This window comes from Empidonax traillii, unplaced genomic scaffold (assembly GCF_003031625.1).
Source record: "Empidonax traillii isolate 1590-97213 ecotype Southwest subspecies unplaced genomic scaffold, ASM303162v1 scaffold335:size599443, whole genome shotgun sequence".
NCBI lineage: Eukaryota > Metazoa > Chordata > Aves > Passeriformes > Tyrannidae > Empidonax > Empidonax traillii.
Window position 1 is genome coordinate 263,872 of NW_020955528.1, and position 18,805 is coordinate 282,676.

Below are 18,805 nucleotides of genomic sequence, written 5' to 3' on the forward strand. Positions count from 1 at the left end.
CACCCAAGAGCATCTGTGTTGCTGCTGCAGCCCCCAGCCACTGCCAGGACAGATGCTGGCCCCCTTCCATGCCCCTGGGCTGTGCCACTTCACCCCAGCACGTGGCTGAACCTTCTCCTCCAGAATACAATGGTCCAAGCCTTCCACCAGCTCCCCCAGCCCACCAGTGGTGGCTGGACCCTCTCCCAGGACTGTGGTGTTAGGCAAATTTGCTTGCTTTTGCTCTTCGGCCTCTTAAGTAGAACCTCTCTTCTGTCTGCCTTCTGTTGCTTGTGGCAAACCCCTATTTCGTGGTCTCCCCGTCCCTTTGCAGGAACCCTCCAGCTGTCTGTGCAGACCAGGACAGGTACTCTGAGTCCTGGACTCCTGAAACTCATCCCACTGAGTTCTGATGTTTCTTCATAAGAAACTGTCATCTCTGTGCCAGGTTCTGGGATTTCTTCTGCCAAATCCTGCCTGCTTCCCTGCAATACAGAGGCCAAAGCTGCAGAAGTGCCAACCAAAGCCCAAGTTTTGATCAGAACCTGCAGAGGCTTGGATTGCCAGCTCTGAGTCTCCAAATCCAAAGAGAATTCATGGGCTGCGAAGTCCATGAACTGCCTGGCCTGAGGGTGCTTGGGGTGGAACAGTGGCAATGGCATGTCTGGTGGCTGCACTTCCCTAGAGCAGTTCTCAGCCATGGGGGGGCAGGGAGCAGGTCCCCCCTCCATGGTCTGCAGCTCAGAAGGCTCCTTGGCCAGGTAGCAGGGTGTCGGTGCTCCTGCCGTGTTCCCCAGGAAGCTGTGGGGAAGCACATCAGCAGGACTCAGGGATGGCATCTCAGTGCAGCAGACCCCAGGCCCCAGCACAGTGAGAAGGAAGGTTCCCTGGCAGCAGGAGAAGGGTGGGCAGAGAGGGAATGGCTCTGGCCCTGAGGAGCAGAAGACCAGCTGACTTGATCAGTGAACACTTAATTAGCCTCTGTGTCGAAGGCCCCGACCCCAGCAACTGCACACAGGAGCTGTGGGGACAGGAAGACTTCTTCAGCAAGAACAAGCAGTGAGACGGTGGGTTTCCAGACCTTCCCTCCAGAGCTGGAAAGCTTTCACACCAGGAGCACAAGCCAAGAACTGCTGGCAGTGCCAGGCAGCTGAACACAGCCCTCGCTGCTCCATCCTTGCGCATAAATTACCTCCAGGCTCTGAGCTAAACAAAGGGCCCTGAAATAATTCTGCATTTTAATAAAGTCAGTGTTTGTGCCACTCTCATCCTTACAGGAAGGAAATTTGCATTCCCTTCTTCCACCTCGCCCCACACAGCCCGCTGGCACTGAGACCCACACACTGTCCCGTGTTCCCACCAAGAGCGACATTAGATTTTGTTGCTTAATCCCTGTGACACCAGAAACACAGGGCAGAGCTGTTCAAAGCCCCAGACTAGAGAGCACACCACTATCTCTAAAGCCATCCAATGTGCAAGGGTGTCTGAAAAACAGTGCTCTCCAGAGCTCGTGTGGGTGGCTGTGCACCTCCCTGGATCCCCCTGGGTCCCTCCAGCAGCACCCTGTGGGCAGGCTCACACCCCACAGCCCCGAAGCCAGGGGAGGAAGAGCTGGTGCTTGCACTGCTGGTAGGTATTCCTGTAAAATCTGGAAAGAAACAAACTGCAGCTTTTCTCTCCCAAGGGAAAGGCACCCCTTGGGTTTAGTCTGCCACCAGCTGTGCCTCCAGCAGGCAGCATGTGGTGAGCAGGTGAGTGGCATCAGGATTCCGGACGGGTGCTCACCCTGATCAGGACCCACTGCAGCCCCTGGGCAGGCAGAGCAGAGCCATGTCCTCCTTCTTGATGGGCCCTTCACTCCTCTCATTTCCACTCAGCCTTTCCCATGGGAGCTGACAGGCCAAAGCACCCACCAGCATGTCAGGGCTGTGGGGCTGCTGCAGGGAGAGAGGCACCTGCCTGTTTGGGTCTGACCCTTTGTTTTGTGAGGATCCCCAGCCCACAGAGCTCTGTTCCACCAGTGCCAGCTTGCTATGGGCTGAGCACAGCTTGGGTTGTGGCAGTCCCTGACCATCCCTGCAGGGCTGGCAGTGCCACTGTGGTCCTGCTTCCATTTCCCACCTCCATCCTGTTCACCTCTGCTGGTGCCTGCACCAGGGCCCTGCTGTGGGGGAAAGCTGTGATCGCAGCTTTCAGCGCGTTCAATTACTGTCAGTTAATGATGATTAATTGACAATTAAGGGGCTCTAAAGGGTAGTGTGTCTGTTAAATAAATATTGATCTTTCATTTGTGGCCACAGATATATTGCCCCAGTTACGGGAAGCGCAGCAGTGGCAAAGTCGGGCTCTCCCAGGGAGAGTGGCTGTGCATCAGCTGAGCTCACAGGGCTGTTAGGAGGCTGGGGCCGCCTGGGGCAGGGGCTTGCCTGGCTCGTCCTGACCAGAATTCTGGGCTGTCAGGGTTGGATGAGGATTGTGGTATCTGGGTTGTTTTGTTTTCGACTGGAACTGCTTGGTGCCATTCCCGCTTGCGGAAAGGGTATGAGAGTAGGGGTGCTGGAGCTTACACTGCCCTCTTGCACAGCCCTTAATTGGCCTTGTAAAGTGAACAAACAGTACAGAGGCTGTTAGGGCTCCATTAGCAGCATAACAAACTCCTCACTGAATAATGGTGTGTTTTCCAAGCCCATTTCAGCCGTGCTCTGGAGCCTCTCTGGCCAGCGTGGCCTCGCCATGATCCGCACACACATACCGCTCCGTGGGCTACCTGACTTCTGTCTGTCTGCCTGAGGGCACTCTCCAAGAGCTATTTGTCTAAAAATCTCTTATCAGTTAGTTAGCCATACAGCTCACCCCCTTTTCCAAGGCATTGACCCCAAATGAATGAAGACCATTTCAACAGGCGCAGAGCCAGCCCGTGCTGAATACTGGAGCTCAGCAGGGATTTCCGTAGCAGCATAGCACTCTTCTTTCCCATCTGGGATTCTTTTCCACGTGCAAATGAGATGGGAGCACCATCCCACCCCACCTCCAGCCACGTCGCAGGCAGTCCCTGAGTGATCTTTGCTCCTTCTTCCCAGCGTGTTCGCAGTCACCGTCCCCTCATCTCCCATCCTCTCCACAGTGCATTCCTTGGAAGCAGGCTTACCAGAACACTGTCTCTGGCTCCCTCTTTTATTTGAGGCATGTATTTAGAATGGTGCTTCTGTTCCAAATGAATGAGTTGATTCATTCAGAAGTGCAGTTTCTGTTTTTGAATCAGTGGAGCTGTTTATGCTCATAGGGTCTATAAAACTGTTATTTTAGTCCTGACACTGATGCTTATGAATAAAATTTAGATCTCATTCAGAAGAGCATTAGCTGTAGCTATTTGGCTTCTTGTTAAAGCATTAATTTTTATTGAGACCACATTGCCAAGCAGTTCCTTCTGCATCTTGCAGCAACCAAGTACCTCCAAGTGGAGACTTGGGTAGGACAAGATTGCAGCACGTGTTCCCTGGACCCTCTATTCCAACTGCTCTGTTGGCAACTGCTGGATGACAGAGGGAACCTCCCAGTTCCCCCAGAGGAGCAGGACAGTGGGAGCCAGGGCACTGTGCTCAGTGGAAGGCCTGCCAGGCCTGTCAGGAGCTGGCACAGTAATGCTTGCTCATGCTGGGCTGGATGTTGGGTGTTCTGGTGCCAATTAGCTCTCCCATGTATTTATTGCACCTTTTTGCTCGAAGCAAGCTGTTAAATGTCAGAAATACTTTAGCATTTTAGCAGAAAGATAATTTTTTAATAGATTCCACCTACAAAAAGGAGCTGACTGGCAGAATATTAAACTCAGGGAGATTTATTTTTACTCCGTGCCTCCAAACAGCTTGAGATAACCATTTTTGCATGGCTCCTGGCTGATTAATGCTGCTGTCTCTTGCCTGTCCTCCTCACTTGGTGCTGTGGCAGCTGTGGCCTCTCACATCCCATTAACCTTGTCTGCAGAAGGGACACCTGGCCAAGGCGAAGAATTAGCCCTTGTAATTAGGAATGTAAACATCCCACACTGCCTACTAACATCCACCCATAATTCCCCAACTGCTCCTGGTTCTCATTAGGGCAGGATGGGCTTTTCCCATCATCTGCTTCTTACACACCAGTCATTTCTAGATGAAGAGTCATAGAAAGCCCAAATCAAACCCAAAGTAGTTTTGGTTCTTCAGGGATTAAGGGGAGTGTGTTTGGTCAGTGCTGGTTGGATGCTTGGAAAGGGGCACCAGCAGCTGGTAGGGTTTGCTGGGACTGTCTGGTGAGTCTTTCCTCTCCCTTAGCAGGGCTAATGGATGCCCGGGGCTCGTGCTGGCACCAGCTGAGCAAATGTGTTCTTCACAGTGGTGATGTTTGTACCTGGGTGCTATAGCTGCTGGCACAGCATCAGGTGAGCCCCAGGTGTTCCCACAGGAGCGCTGCCTGAGGTCATGCAGGGATATCACCTCTGCCTGTGGCCCCAGGTTTGATTTTTGGGCAAAGCTGTACCAGTGTGTTCTCAGTATCAACAGTGACTCCCTGGTGCTGGGTGGAGCAATTGAGTCATTGCTCATAATACAGCAGGTTCTGAGAAATCAGGTAACTTTATTTGTTCTTTTGGTGATATAATGAACTGTTTTGAGTGATGTTAGAGTTAATGGCTAAATCAATGTGTGTATTTAGTGTTAGGCTTTATTTTAGCACTAAGTGACATGAGATAAGCAGACTTAGAGGGTGTTAATTGGTTTGTGTTTAGCATTTACACTAATCAGAGTGTGCAGTGCTGCTCAGGGCTCTTCAGCACTAGCAATTCTGTTTATCCAAACCATGAATTGTTTACTCTATTGACTGGAGTGGCATTGGGCTGTTTTTTCGCTCACTTGGATGTTACACTGCATGTGTGGATTAATGGAGAGCCCTGGCTGACCCTGAGTGGTGCCACACACAGTGTGTGTGGGAAAAGGTGGCTCAGCAAACCCTGACAAAATTGAACATGACCAGGCCCCTGCACGGGCAGTGTCGCTTCAGCACTATAAATAACAGAGTTTATTTTCCCTCCGTGGCTGACATGTGTCTCCAGCTTCGTTCCGAGCGGTGCAGGAGCAAAGAGGAGGCCACATTCCCTGTCCCAGCCCTCTGCCTTTGACAATCAAGGTGGAGCTCCCATCACCCCATTCCTGAACGGATCCACTGCTGATGCCAGCGTCACAGCACTCTCTTGCAGTGAACCACATATGCGAGATGGGGTTTATGGGCTGAGATGCTGCGGCTGTGCTGCCCAGGGAAGGATCTTCCCAGGTCTGCTGGAAGGATCTTCCCAGGTCTGCTGGAAGGATCTTCCCAGGTCTGCTGGAAGGATCTTCCCAGGTCTGCCGGGCAGTGTGGATGTGGCCTGTGGATCTACAAGAACATCCTGCAGTTGTGGCTGGGCTGCCTGGCCTGGGCTTGCATCTGTCTCGTACTGGTGGGAGCAGATGTCTGGGCAGGAGCCCACCAGAGCATCCCGGGAGCCAGGGAGAGCACACAGCACGGCTGCCTTCAAAATGGCTTGGAAACAGCCTTGCCACTGCTCTGTTCCCATCACCTGGCTGCTTTTATTAGAGTCGGTCTTGGATCATTTAGTTTTTATTCAAACATTCACTTCCCAGCTGAGGTCTTGGAGAGCTCTGGCTCCCCGGACTGGTGATGAGCCCCTGGAAATGGAACTGCCTCCAGGATGTGCTGACAGCCCTTACTGCTGCTGGGAGCTGCCTCCTGAGCCATCCCTAGCCCTCCCCTCTGCAGTCCCAGTGCTCACTCTGCTCCTGAGCCCCTGCTCTTGTGGGGACAGGTGTGAATCACCTGGGAGAACCTGTGCTGTGGTTCCCCAGCAAGGATGTTCTGGGTAAGGGAGCTCAGACACACCACAGGCTGCTCCCGCTTCAGGCTGCTGTAAGCTGTGCTGGGAGGCACAGCAAGATGAATTCCCTTTTATTTTGCAAAGTGCTGTTTTATTGATTTCTGCCAACCAACCACCAGCTGGGTTGCGGTGCCCCTCCAGTGCTCGGGGGTAGCGGGGGAGCCCAGAGTCACCGTCATGAGGAGCTGCAGCAGTGTCGGGACAGCTCCTGAGATCGACGCTAAATCACTGCGTGAGGGTGAGCGCAGGGATGTGAGCGCAGGGATGTGAGCACAGGGATGTTACTGGGGCTCGGGGAGGAAGCTCTCTTGTACCGTTTGCACTGACTGTGTGATCGGAGTCAGAATGAGAATCATAAATCTTGATTATTCTCTGTCTCAGCTGATTTGAACCAAATGCCTTGGATGGGGATATAGTTCACATCTCGCTGAAAACTGCAAAAAACCTGATTAAATGTACAAACTGATATCAATAGCACTCCATCTGTGTTAATGCCCAAACTGTCAGCACTTGGGGAGAGGATCCCATGTGGAAGGGCTCCGTCCCAGCCCAGAGCAGCTTCCTGGGGGCTTTCAGAGTGACTTTCTCCCTGCTGCCATTTATCTTGGTACTTTGTTCCTGCAATGCTAGCTGTTATTATGATGCTGTCAATTAGAGATGGCATCTCTGATTCTGATTGCACTTTGCTTACAATTAAGCATCCTATAGAAAAATGGAAATGCTGGGTCATTAACATAGTGTGATAATAAGGTAAACCATTCAATTATGGAGGAAAAAACACTTTGAATAATAAGGATATTGTATGCCTAAAAGACATTCAGATGCCAATGTATTACCATTTTTGCATACATAATAAATGAACTTAAACCCCAAAATAATTGACAGAAGCAAATAATTAATAGCTGTGCCCTCTGCAGCTGCTTGGCTGGCATTGCTCCCTCCAGGGGCAGAGGAGCAGCTCCAGGAAGGGAATGGAGGAGTCTTGGATCTGTGTGGTCCTTGTGGTCCCTGTGGGATGTGCCTTGGTCACCACAGAAGTTGTCTGATGCTGGAACTGAGGTGGTTCCCACGTGCACGGGGAGGAGGCGGAGAGGGGGCCAGCATGGCAGGGGGTGTGCATTGCTGCCTGGAATGGCAAGGGGAGCACCAGGGCTCTGCTCAGGGTGTCTGCTGGGCTCCAGGGGCTCGATGCAAACTCTGGCCAGCTGTGGGTTAACAGTGGGGTATTGTGCTTTGGACAGTTGAGAGGTTAATGCAGTTGGGAAGATCTCGCCACCCAGTGTCTATGATGTGGAGGGATTTGGGACTGGCTGTGCTACCTCCAGCATCTGCTGTCCCCTGAGAGCCTGTCACCTCACCACCTGCCCCTTCACCTGCTCAGCCTGCAGCACTGGTGGCCTGCATGGACCAGCCTTGTTTATAACCAGAAAAAAACATGTAACTGCAGGTGGGAAGCTGCAGAGGGTCATGCTTCTGGACACCACCTCTGACCAGCCAGGGGCTCCTGTGATAGCCTTGATGGTTTTGTGTCCAGCCTTTGCATGCCAGTGGGGTAGAAGCCCGTCTGCCAGCAGCTCTGGAACTCTGCATGGGCTGTGTTTTCAGCCTGCTCGGCAGTATCACTCCTCCATAACAATTCTCCGCCTTTTAGCTGTTGATGGCTCACCTATTACTCTGGCACTGTGTTAGAATAACATCCAGATACATCTGAAGAGTGGAATTTATTTACTGTTTTCCCTGAGAAGCTTTTAGCATGATACAGCCACAGTGCTTTCACTTAGGCAACCATTATTGTAAGGGTGTTTTTCCTGGTAGAAGTAAATTTTCCAGGAGATGAAAAAGGACTCCTGATGATGTGCAGCTCCGAACCACTACATTTTAATATTCTATTTTCATGGCCTTCTCTCGCAGGAAGGGCCCATCTTTGGGAAACTGGAGTGGTATGAAATGCCCAGATGAGCCTGATCAGTGTTTAACATCAGCTACACGCTGAGCACACAGCTCTCCTGCTCACCTGTAGCTTTCCCAAATCCATCTGACTGTTCCAGGAACCACAGCATCACTTAGCAACGGGCGAGGCCAAGCTGGATGGAGCACTCCTGCACGGCTGTCCCACGGGCGTTCCTGCCACTGTGCTTGGGGCAGGAGGGCACAGCTGGCGATGAGGGGCTCATCTTGCTGTGTGTTGGCAGAGTTTTCAGATCCGAAATCCCAAGGGAGGGAGAGGGGAAGGTCTGCAATGACTGCTGCCAACAAGGTGTACTGGATTGCGTGTTTCAGAGAGGATTTCTGTCCTGCAAGCAGAGGTTGCATGTGCGTGGGCATTTCATGTAACTCATGCCCATTGTAGCTGCAGGGGCCTGGGGACTGGCACAGGGAAGGCAAAAAACAGTAGAAGGTGAGTGAGCTGTCAGTGAAGGGATTGAACCCCTGTGTGGAAGGGAAAGCTGGACTGGGAGCAGACTACCTTGACTTGAACATCCTCAGTGAGAGGAGGCAGGACTCATCACTGCCTGCCCAGGAGTCCTCATTCCAGCACTGTGTGAGAAGCTCAGACTAGGGCTGCTTTGCTCTAACTGTGACAAATGTAGTAATTAAATCTGGTAGATGACACTAAGAGATTCCCACTGAATAGGATTGCAGTGCTTCTGCAGAGAACAGTAGTGAGGCTTAGTCAAAACAATTTTGACGGCACAGGGGTTAGAAATAGGCATTTTCTGCCTTTTTCACAACCCATTTCATGTCTGAATACTGACCACCAATAAATCCTGCACTAAAACTGGAGAGATGGGGCCAAATTTATCCCTGGTCAAACAATGTCACACTGAGCACACCATCCACAGAGCCAAGGTTGCTTTGCACAGGCAAAGCTGAGTGGTGCTGAGGGCTGTTTATGACACCCAAGGCCGTGTGTGCTGGCACAGATACACTGAGTGCTTCCCAGCCATGCCAGGAGCTCTTCAAGTGCAGAAGCCAAGATGCCCCCGTGCATCCCACAGCTGCTGATGAGGAGGGCAGGGGAAGGGGCATTCCTCATCAGGAAGGCAGTGGAACCTCACAGCACTAACCTGAGCCTGTCCAATTTGTGTGAGAGCCGTGCAGTCAGATAGTCAGGGGATTTTGGCACGAGGCAACAGCCACGTCCCAGAGGAGATCTGCTTGGGGAAAGAATAGAAGAAAGCAAGATTTAGCGTTTAGATCATAATTTCAGATTGCATTGTGTGAGCATCAACAGTCTATACTCATGAGAACCTTGGGGAACACAACAGCTCTCCCAACCAGCCTGATCAGTGAGGGTTGGTTTTAATTGCAGCTGAAGGGATCTAACCTTGTGATGCCTGTTCACAAAGCATTGCTGGATTAATACAGGTTCCATAGTTGCTTCTGCTAAAAGACTTTAATGGATCAGCTTAGTTCTGTGCTCCATGATTATAGCATCCCTACCCGCCTATCATGCCTGAGCCAGATGGTCCCAGTGAAATCAGAGCATATTTATATTTTTGTCTGCTACTCAGCCACCTGCCCACTGATTTTGTTGCATAGTGGTAGGAGGAGAGGAGCCTTCCCGGGTGCAGTTTGCCCACCCCTTTCCTCAGCCCCAGTGTCTGCCCCACCTCCTAAAAGACCCTGGAGGAGCCAGGTGCCCCCAGGGTGCCCAGGAGGCTCACCTGGCTGACCTGGAAGGCAGACACATTCCTAGGCAGCAGCACAGCATGAACTCCTGGCATGGAGTCAGCTGCTTCCCAGGGCGCTGGGGGATGTTTCCAGTTCTAGCGGTGATGAGAGCCATTAAGAAGGTACAAGTACTAAAGAGATCCTGAGCGATGCCTATAAAACCTTTGAATCCCTGACAGAATCAATAGCAGGTTCTCAGGAGTAACTTCTTATCCAGGCCAACTTAAGCACATGCCAATGAGCCGTTAAAGATTTTGCATTTTGTGGAGACACAGAAGCCCTTTCATTGTGATTTTTGGACTGCAGACTGGGTGAGATGATGAAAAATCACATTAGAAATAGACTGTGCTCCAAAGGCATTTTTCCTCGGTGTCTGGGATGGTGGCTTCAGTGGTGCTTGTGGGTGGCATCATCCCTCCAGGCACGTCCCCTGCACTCCTGGGCTGGGGAACCGAATCCTTTGGGGATTGCTGCATTGAGCAGCACTGACTCCTGGCCAGGACAGCAGAGGAGAAGGAGGAGGAGGAAGCAGGGGAGCTGTGCCCCGTGAAATGGAGGACCTGGGGCTGGCACATGGGACACAGCTGAGCTGCTGCGGTGCCCTGAACCATCCCACCACCCCCAGAGGAGGGGCTGTGGGTGGCCTGGGCAGGTAGATGCCCACTGGGGTGCTTGCAGCCTCCGGCCAGGCGCTGCCCGCTGCGCACACTTGCCACCTCTCGGGTACCTTTGCAACCGGCACCATTTCCAATTTGGCATCTCAGTTGCCATGGCAACTCAGTGCTGCCATTCTCTCATCTGATCAGCTCACAGTTAGTCAACACCCGTTAGCACCTGCGTTGGTATGGCAACCCAGGACCATGCTCCGTCCCAGCTGATGCTGTGGATGGATAGAGGGCTCCAGGCAGCCCCCGGCAGCAATGAGGGCATGACTGGTCCTGTTCAGGGGCACTGAGACACTCCCAAGCCCTGACTGCTTCTTATTGCCTGGCTGCAGTGGGATCTGTGGCTTCCCCCACTCTGGCTGTGGGGTCCTGGGTTCCCACATCCTGCACAGCCTTGGGGACACTGGGGAGAAGCTCAGCAGGAATGGGGCTGGCATGGAGCAAGGAAGTGTCCTTGCAGTCTCAAACTGCCCCTCGTGAGAGTGTTCTACGTGGGAAGCTCTGGGAAGGGGGAAAGCTCCTTGTCTTGGAGACAAGGGGAAACCAGTGGTATAGGCAGCCACTGCTTGAGGATGTTAAGTCCTGAAAAAGCAGATCTCAAGTCACAGAGAAGGGTGGATCACTCCTTTTCCCAACCACCAGATTCCTAACCATTAAACTCTTCCAGTGAGTCTCCCGTGGCCAATTTGTGTTTCTTTGGCCCCATTCTGAACTGGCACCCGCTTTTCTGAAAGTGCTTTACAATTTGTGGTTAATGGTTTTTAACAGACATGTGCGAGCCATTTGAATTAGAGCAGAGTGAATCTATTAGGCAGCGACAGATGCAAGTTTTGTGTCTGTTATTAGAAGGGATTGGCTTCTGAGGTTTAGTGATGTGCAAAGGATTGGACTTTGGAGAGATTAAAATTATTTTCAGCGTTAAGCACAATATTTCTGAGCTAATGCACTCACTCTTGAATATAGATTCACAGACCGAAAAGATTATAAAACATTAAACCTATGTAAATTCAGCTGTAAATTTATGTTTGAACAAATTCAACAAGAGATTTGACTCGGGGGCTTACAGCAAATGGGTTCTGCTTTTAATGCATACTTCGGGCTCAGTTGCAATGCCGCTCTCCCCTTGAAAGTCCCACGCCTGCTGAATTATTGGCAGGTCACAGCTGACAGCTCAAGCAATTATACCAGAATGTGTTAATAATAAAAAGGAAAAGGACTTCATGTTTGTCTTTTCAGAAAACAAAAGCAGATGTTTATTCCACCATGAGGAGCAGCAGAAAGGAGCTCTGTGGGCAGGTGACACTTGCAGTAACTGGCCATCACCTCTTTCCATGGCAGTCATGCAAATCCATGTCCTCCTCTGTGGTTTCCCAAGCCCTAGGAGTTGCTATAAACTTTTTTTCTCTTGTTGAAAACATGAAATACAGTTAACAAAGACTCCTTTTGAGTGCGATTGCAGGAAACCTGCAACGTCGTGAACAAGCTGCCTACACAGAGATAAATGACAGCTGTGACTGAAGGAATAAACAAGATAATCTGGTTTTAAATAAACCACAAGGGGATTTTGGCAACATGCAAATTCACAAATTTATAAAATGTATCCTTTGAAAATAAAGAGCTCGTCTGAAGCCAGCAGTTAAGAACAATTACTACAGCACATTTTCCCAATGAGAGCTTAGAGCTGGCCTCTGCCCCAAGCTAAGGCACGTGGCAGCCAGCGGTGCTGCCTGCTGCCCACGGGGGCTGGGGCTCTTCCATGCACAGAGCAGGAGCATGAAGGAGTGGTGGCAGCAAGTTCCCGTGCAGCCTGGCCCTCCTCAGCTTCTGGGCACTGGGGAACGAACAGGAGAGGAGAGGAACATCAAAAGCCCAAGCGAGCACCCAATAATACATACTGGATCATCTGCTTGGAGGACCAGGTAATTCCTGGGTCCAAATTCCATATGAGAGTTTCATTTTGGCATTGCACAGCTCAGCAGTGCTGCACCAACAAGCACAAGGGACACCTGTCCCAAAAGGGAGCAGAGGGCTTCACAGAATCATAGAATCAGCCAGGTTGGAAAAGACCTCGGGGATCATCTAGTCCACTACCCCCGTGGTTACTAGCCCATGGCACTAAGTGCCACGTCCAATCTCATCTTAAAAACCATGGCTTGTCCATGGCAGTGGAGCTCCTGCCAGGGGCTTGTTGTTATTTCTCCCCTTTCTTGGGTGGGCAGCAATAGAGACAGGAGGGGCAGGTGGGGAGACACCAGTGACAGGGCTATGAGCAGACGTGTCCCATTCCACCGCTTCACTTTCTGGGTTGCTCTGTGGAGGCATGTAGGGTGTGGTCACAGCATGGCTGTGCCTCTTCACCAACCAGCCTGGCCTCAGAAGGGACAGAAACGCTGCAGGGAAAGCCAAAGTGCGTGCCAAAGGCTATGTGTCCCCTCCAGGAGCAAAGGCACAGCCTCATGCTGCAAAACTACTCTGCAGCAGCCACCGCAGGAGAGCGATGCAGCATCGCTCTGCCCGGGCACACGGAGCTGGTTAGCATTCCATCAGCACACATGCAATTAGGGCAGAGCACATGGCAGCAGCTCTCTGAAGGTTAACTGCTCTGAGGAGCATTCCTGCCGTGCCGGTGGCTGGGCTGCTCCAGCTTTAACACCCTTGTTATTCCCAGCAGCAGGAACCGGCGGTGCCGTGTGCCACTCTGTGTTTGGCAGCAGATTTGGAGTGCCACAGGCTGCGTGCAGGGCCCCTGGCTCCGAGGCTGCGGGCCCGAGCCCCCCCTGCCCCTGCACCTGCCCCAACAGGGCAGCACCTGGGAAGGGACTCTGAAACGTGGCAGAGTTTGGGGAAAAGCCTTTCTGTGTGTACATCCCAGAGCCGGAGTTGTTCCAGGCTCTGCAGGGCCAAGGTGTCTCGAGGACACACTGTGGCTCCCAGCTTTATCCTTAAAACTGCACAGCAAAAGCTGATTCTGCTTCCCCTTCTCTTTTCCTTGATCTCTGCTTCCCTGCTCTCTCTTCAGCACCAGCCCATCCATCCGTTTGTCTGTATTGTGCATGGAGTTAAACGTGGTCTTTAAATGTGGCAACACTTCCAGATTATTAACTCCGCAATTTCTTGGCTCATGTTTATTGTGAAGGCCTCATCTGAAGGGGCCATTGTAATTAATAGTTTGTTCGTGCCTCTTTTATAAACCCCCAGTGTGTTTTTTATACAAACCAAAGCGAACACCCTGCTGCTGTGGGGAACAGACACCCCCTGATCATGAACAAACACCCTGGGATCATGGTCCTTGTCCTTTCTGGAGGTGAGTCACTCCCCATCCTCCACTGCCGGCCAATGGCCTGGGATACAAGAATGGGCACGGAGCGATGCTGCTGGTGGCAGCCCTGGCAGCCAACAGGCCTCCTCCTACTCAGCCCCCATTTCTCCTCCCTCCTGTCACTGCTGTGTCCCAAGAATGAGACCTAATTTCTACCCCATCTGTCAGAGGCTTGTGGTGAGCAGCAGGGAGCACCTCTGCTCCTGTTGTCCTCTGGGCAAGCACTGCTGCCCACGTGCTCAGCCTCCTGGCCTCATTTTCTATTCACTTTCGTCACACCAGTCCCTTCCACCACCTCGTGCTTGGCCAAGGACACCCTGTGGGCACTTGAGGGCTCATCTCTGATTGTATCGTGGGGCTTGCTATGATGTGCATAGCCATAAAAGCTGCTTCCTTCCCACAGGGCTGTTAAATCCAGTTGCTGGATCCCCCCACAGAAGCTGGTGTGTAATTCTGCAAATGCTCACATCCCTCTTAATTTGTTCAGGCTTTTCTTAAAGGAAAAAATACCTCAAGATGTATTGTTCTGACTAATCCTTGTTCCCTGCATGTCACTGCTACTTAAGTGGCTGATGTGAGGCGGGGATGAAGCACAAGAGTGCTCTGGGCAGAGGATAGGACTGCAGGCACCTTGCCATCAGGAAGGCAGCTCCAGTGGGGTCTGATGCTGCAGCTTCCTGGAGAGCTTGGCCACCAGCACGCTGGCTCTGAGACAGGGAGTTGGAACCCTGCAGCCCTGTGTCCCTGCAGACCCCATTGCTGGGACTCAGACAGAGACTGTTCTGGAAAGGTTCTGCAGCAGGAGAGGGGCAGCCACAGGAACTACTGGCCTCTTCAGCCAAAACACTGAGGGCACTGGGAGCCCTGTGGCAGCCCTTCATCTGCCCCAAGCAGCCCCTCAGCAGAACAAGCATGGCACGACCAGCAGTGGATGCACAAATTACAGGGGAGGTTAGTGCCTTTAGCAGCCACAAATACGAGGTTACACTGACAGGCACGTGTAGCTGGGCTGTGCCTGTCAACTGCTTCTGCTCCAGGCTTCAGCCATGTGATTCCTGAAATGGGTCTTCCTGACACCCGGCAGTTTGACGTCAGCATTACTGCGGGTGCTGCTGCCCCAGGTGCTCTCACAGAGCCATTTCCAGCCTATTCACATTGTTTCCTCACCATATGTTTGTACTAAAAAATAGCTGCGCTACGAAGGGATAATCCTGCAAGATCCTGGGCATGGCAATCCTGCAGGTGCCCTGGGAGACCTGCCTGGTGCTGCGAGCAGTGACTCCTTGGCACCGTGGCAGGGCTGGGGCTGCCCCCGGCTGGGGCCACGGCACGGGTGGGCACGGGCAGTGAGCAGGGGCCTGGCTGGTGGCACAGCCTCCAGCCCTGGGCGGCACGGGAGGTGTGAACAAGGCAGTGGCGCTCTTGCAAGGGACATCACTGAGTACCCTCTGGCTCACTACTCTAATCCTTAACTGGGGGCACTGGGGCAAGCATTTACCTCTTCGTTTTCTTAGACATAACTGCTATTTCACTGCAGTTTCATTTCATGATATGGTAATATGCTATCCAGGAAAATCTTGCTACATGCTAATTTATCCAGTAGGCAAATTCCTTTTGGCTAATAAAAGTGCTTGCATGGGAAGCTCAAAACCCAGCAGCAATTAATTATTGACAGAGCATGTGAATTAGAGATAAAAGAAAAGTCATTCTTTCTCACACACAAGATAGTAAATAAATTTAATTATTGTACTAGAAGCAAGGGATCTTATTCTATATTAAGTTTTATTAGCTGAGACATTTAAAAGCATGTCATCATAACAAAAAGGTCCTGTGTAATCCGAACTGCGCTGCTCTGTACAACGGCTCTGGAATGAATAGGCTTAATTGAGCAAATGGGAGCAGATGGCTTCTGAACAGGCAGGTATTGTGCAGGTTTAGTGTCAATTAGCTTTGGTCTACATATGCCTATGGCAAATTGCCTGTATAATGTGTCACTAAGGCTGACTTAACATTTTAGGTGCCCACCATGGCCAGGGGCTGAGAAGAAACAAAGCCAGAAGCGTTTGGGTCCGTGGGACCTGTGGGAGTGGCAGCATTCCTCCTCCTGAACATCCTGCCAACACTTGCACAGGGCAGGAGGGACACTGGGATGCCCACCCCTGCCCGGCTCCTCATTAACCCCCTCCTCTGCTTCTGCACAGGAACGTGATGCCCAAGACGCTGGATGGCCAGATCACCATGGAGAAGACCCCCAGCTACTTCGTGACCAATGAGGCCCCCAGGCGCATTCACTCCATGGCCAAGGACACGAAGCTGATCGTGGTGGTGCGGAACCCGGTCACCAGGGCCATCTCGGACTACACGCAGACACTCTCCAAGAAGCCGGAGATCCCCACCTTCGAGGTGCTGGCCTTCAAGAACAGGACTCTGGGGCTGATTGATGCCTCTTGGAGTGCAATCCGCATTGGGATTTATGCCCTGCACTTGGAGAACTGGCTCCAGTACTTCCCCCTCTCCCAGATCCTGTTTGTCAGTGGCGAGAGGCTCATCACTGACCCGGCAGGGGAAATGGCCAAGGTCCAGGACTTCCTAGGCCTCAAGAGGATTGTGACAGAGAAGCATTTTTATTTTAATAAAACCAAGGGGTTTCCCTGTCTAAAGAAGCCAGAGGACAGCAGTGCTCCCCGGTGCTTGGGCAAGTCCAAGGGTCGAACTCACCCCAAAATAGACCCAGACGTCATCCACAGACTGCGGAAATTTTACAAACCTTTCAATGTCATGTTTTACCAAATGACGGGCCAAGATTTCCAGTGGGAGCAGGAAGAAAGTGATAAGTAGAAACACAAGATCAGGAAAAAACCTTTTTTTTCTTTTTTTGAGATGCGAGTCATCATTTGAGACCCAAAACTCACTCGGGGCCAGAGGCTCAGCCCTGTGCGTACCCAGCTCTTGGCTGCAGCCCGAGTTGCTCCGTGTGTCTGGTTCTGAAACTGTAGTGGCTGTCACCTCGGGCAGCTCTCGGGCTTTCCCCACCACAACCCTGGGGGTCAGGGGCAGGTGGGAGGAGGAGGCAGAGGGAGCAGGGCTCCTTGGGGTGATGGGGTACTTTGTGTTGACATTTTGCTGCTGGTGTCCCCCTCGCAGCCAGGCAGGCAGGACCAGACTTCCTGCCCCTGTGAGCTGGGTGGGAGGGCGGCTCCCAAAACCCAGCACTGGGATAAGTCCATATATTTGATTTCTCCTGCCCTGGATTTTAGTTTTTCCCAAACAGCAGCATCAGGTCTGGTAAATTCAGGCCGTGTGCACTCATATGCACACTGGTCTTAGTGTGTGGAAGGAATAAAGCCAGTTATGCTGCAATGGAACTATGTACAGGAACTTCATTTGCACCAGATGTTTCAATTACTTGTTGCACTAAAACTAGAATTTATCAAGTGCCACAAACACCTGGGCCCAATTCTCCTCCGACTGATACATCTCCACTGTTGGAAGAGAGTTGTTCCTGCTTTGCTGGGATGCTCAGTGAGGTCAGAACTGGGATCCCCTCCAGACTCTCACCCTCCTGGAAGCTGAAAGAACATTCCCAGGTTCTGCAGGAGCAAGTCAGGCTCTCCCTGCCCAGCCAAGGCACAGTGTGAAGCCACACATCGTCTGTGCAGCACCTCCTGGCGAGGCCGTGCCACGCCCTGCTCCGTGGTTTGGAACCAGGCATTTCCAGTGGGGACTGAGGGGGTGGCTGCAGGGCAGAGGTCTGAGGACAGCCCCAGCACAGGGTCTGACCACTGGGACCCCTGGCACTGCCGTTCATTTGCACCTTGAAAATGCAATCCCTGCTGTTTGCTGTGGATGGCTGGGGTTGCAGAACAGGGAAGCAGCCTTCATCATACTTCAGAATCACAGAACAGCAATTAATTCCCAGGGCAAGCACTGCTCAGCACACAAAATCTGTGCTTTCTGATGGAAACGGCCAAGTCAGCCAAATTTGCAAATCCTGGTAGAAATTGTAGATTAAACCTACAGCCCAACTGGATCCTCCACCGCCGTGAGAGCTGCTTGCTGGGCCCAGCAGAGAGCAGGAGCAGTGCTTCGACACAGCTACACAGTTCCACCTCCATCGCTGAGGGAAATGCCGAGAGACAACAGGCAGAGAGAGAACAATGGGGAAGAAACACAGAGCTGCTGAAATGGTACCTCACATGGTGATTTCTGAGCGCACTGGGATGCTGCTGGCTGCTCTGTTGCTCTGACGAGGGCTGCAGATGCCTCCAGGGCGGGATGTAACGACGTGCAAGTCCCATGCTGTTGGACAGCATGCAGAGCGGGATTGCTGCGGGAGGACCAGGAATCAGCTCCGATTAAGGTAGAACTCCCTAAGGCTCCAGCTAACCAGATGAAATCAGCGTTGCACTGGGTGACAAGCTGAACCTACTTGGGGTTCCAGGGCTTGTCATGTGGTTCATTACACCGTGAAGTGGTGCTGGTGCCTTGTATTGGATGATAAAAGCTGAAGCCATTTGGACAATTTACCGCATGGGCCATGCTGGGGGGGCACTGCAAGGTCCCTGCTGATGTCACGTCAGTTCCCATCATCCTGGTCAGATTTAAAAACAGCTCCTGACATAGCAAAGTTTTCACAAACCCACTAACTTCCAAATTATTACAGGAAAATTGGAAGTATGTAATAGGAATAATTTTACAGTGCTTCACATATTATTAAAACGTCAGAACAGGTCCTGAACTAAAACCTGTTGTTGCATAATTTGGATTTGGTGCAAAATACTTAATTGGAAGATGAGGGGCTCCAGGCCCAATGTTCCCGTCACCAGAGGGATATCCAAGAATCTCTGCCTGTGTCCAGCATGCTGCAGTCCTGGCACAGTGTTGGGCTGGCCCTGGTGGCCAGTGGAGGTGGTGGACCGGTGGTCCTGGCTGCCCGTCAGAGGGGCTCAGCTCAGGGGGATGATGGTTCTTGGGTGGGTCAGGGAGATGCTGTGCCCACTGCACCTCTGCTGCCTGCCACCCCACATCCACTCCCATTATTTCTGCCATATATTCAGAGGTTTTATTTTTTATACCAGATGTCATCTCCAGCTTGGCAGGAGTTGATGGGTGCCCAGTGGGAGAGGAGACCCCGCTCCCCTGCCCTGAGCGGCTGCCCCATGGACACCAACCACTTCAGCGTGGTGGAGTAGGACGCCCTCGCCCCCAGCCCTTTCCCAAGGTACACACCACGTACTCTGGGGCAGGCTGGAGGCACAGAGACTG

The 18,805-nt window shown here is 52.0% G+C and overlaps 1 protein-coding gene and 1 long non-coding RNA gene across 2 annotated transcripts in view; one reads left to right on the forward strand and one right to left on the reverse strand.

The window, feature by feature from the left end:
• The window catches only part of HS3ST4 (heparan sulfate-glucosamine 3-sulfotransferase 4), a 54,171-nt gene extending 36,440 nt beyond the window's left edge, over positions 1-17,731 (forward strand). Inside the window, exon 2 of the mRNA XM_027891956.1 lies at positions 15,742-17,731. Coding sequence (XP_027747757.1) covers positions 15,742-16,378 — 637 coding nt within the window. The 3' untranslated portion in view covers positions 16,379-17,731. The remainder of the gene's footprint in view (positions 1-15,741) is intronic.
• Positions 7,939-10,262, reverse strand: LOC114061453. Its single transcript, XR_003572124.1, has 4 exons — positions 10,117-10,262; positions 8,950-9,039; positions 8,349-8,457; positions 7,939-8,248 (listed from the first exon to the last, which is right to left on the reverse strand). It is a non-coding gene; the product is annotated as an uncharacterized LOC114061453 (long non-coding RNA).
• Positions 17,732-18,805: the final 1,074 nt, after the last annotated feature.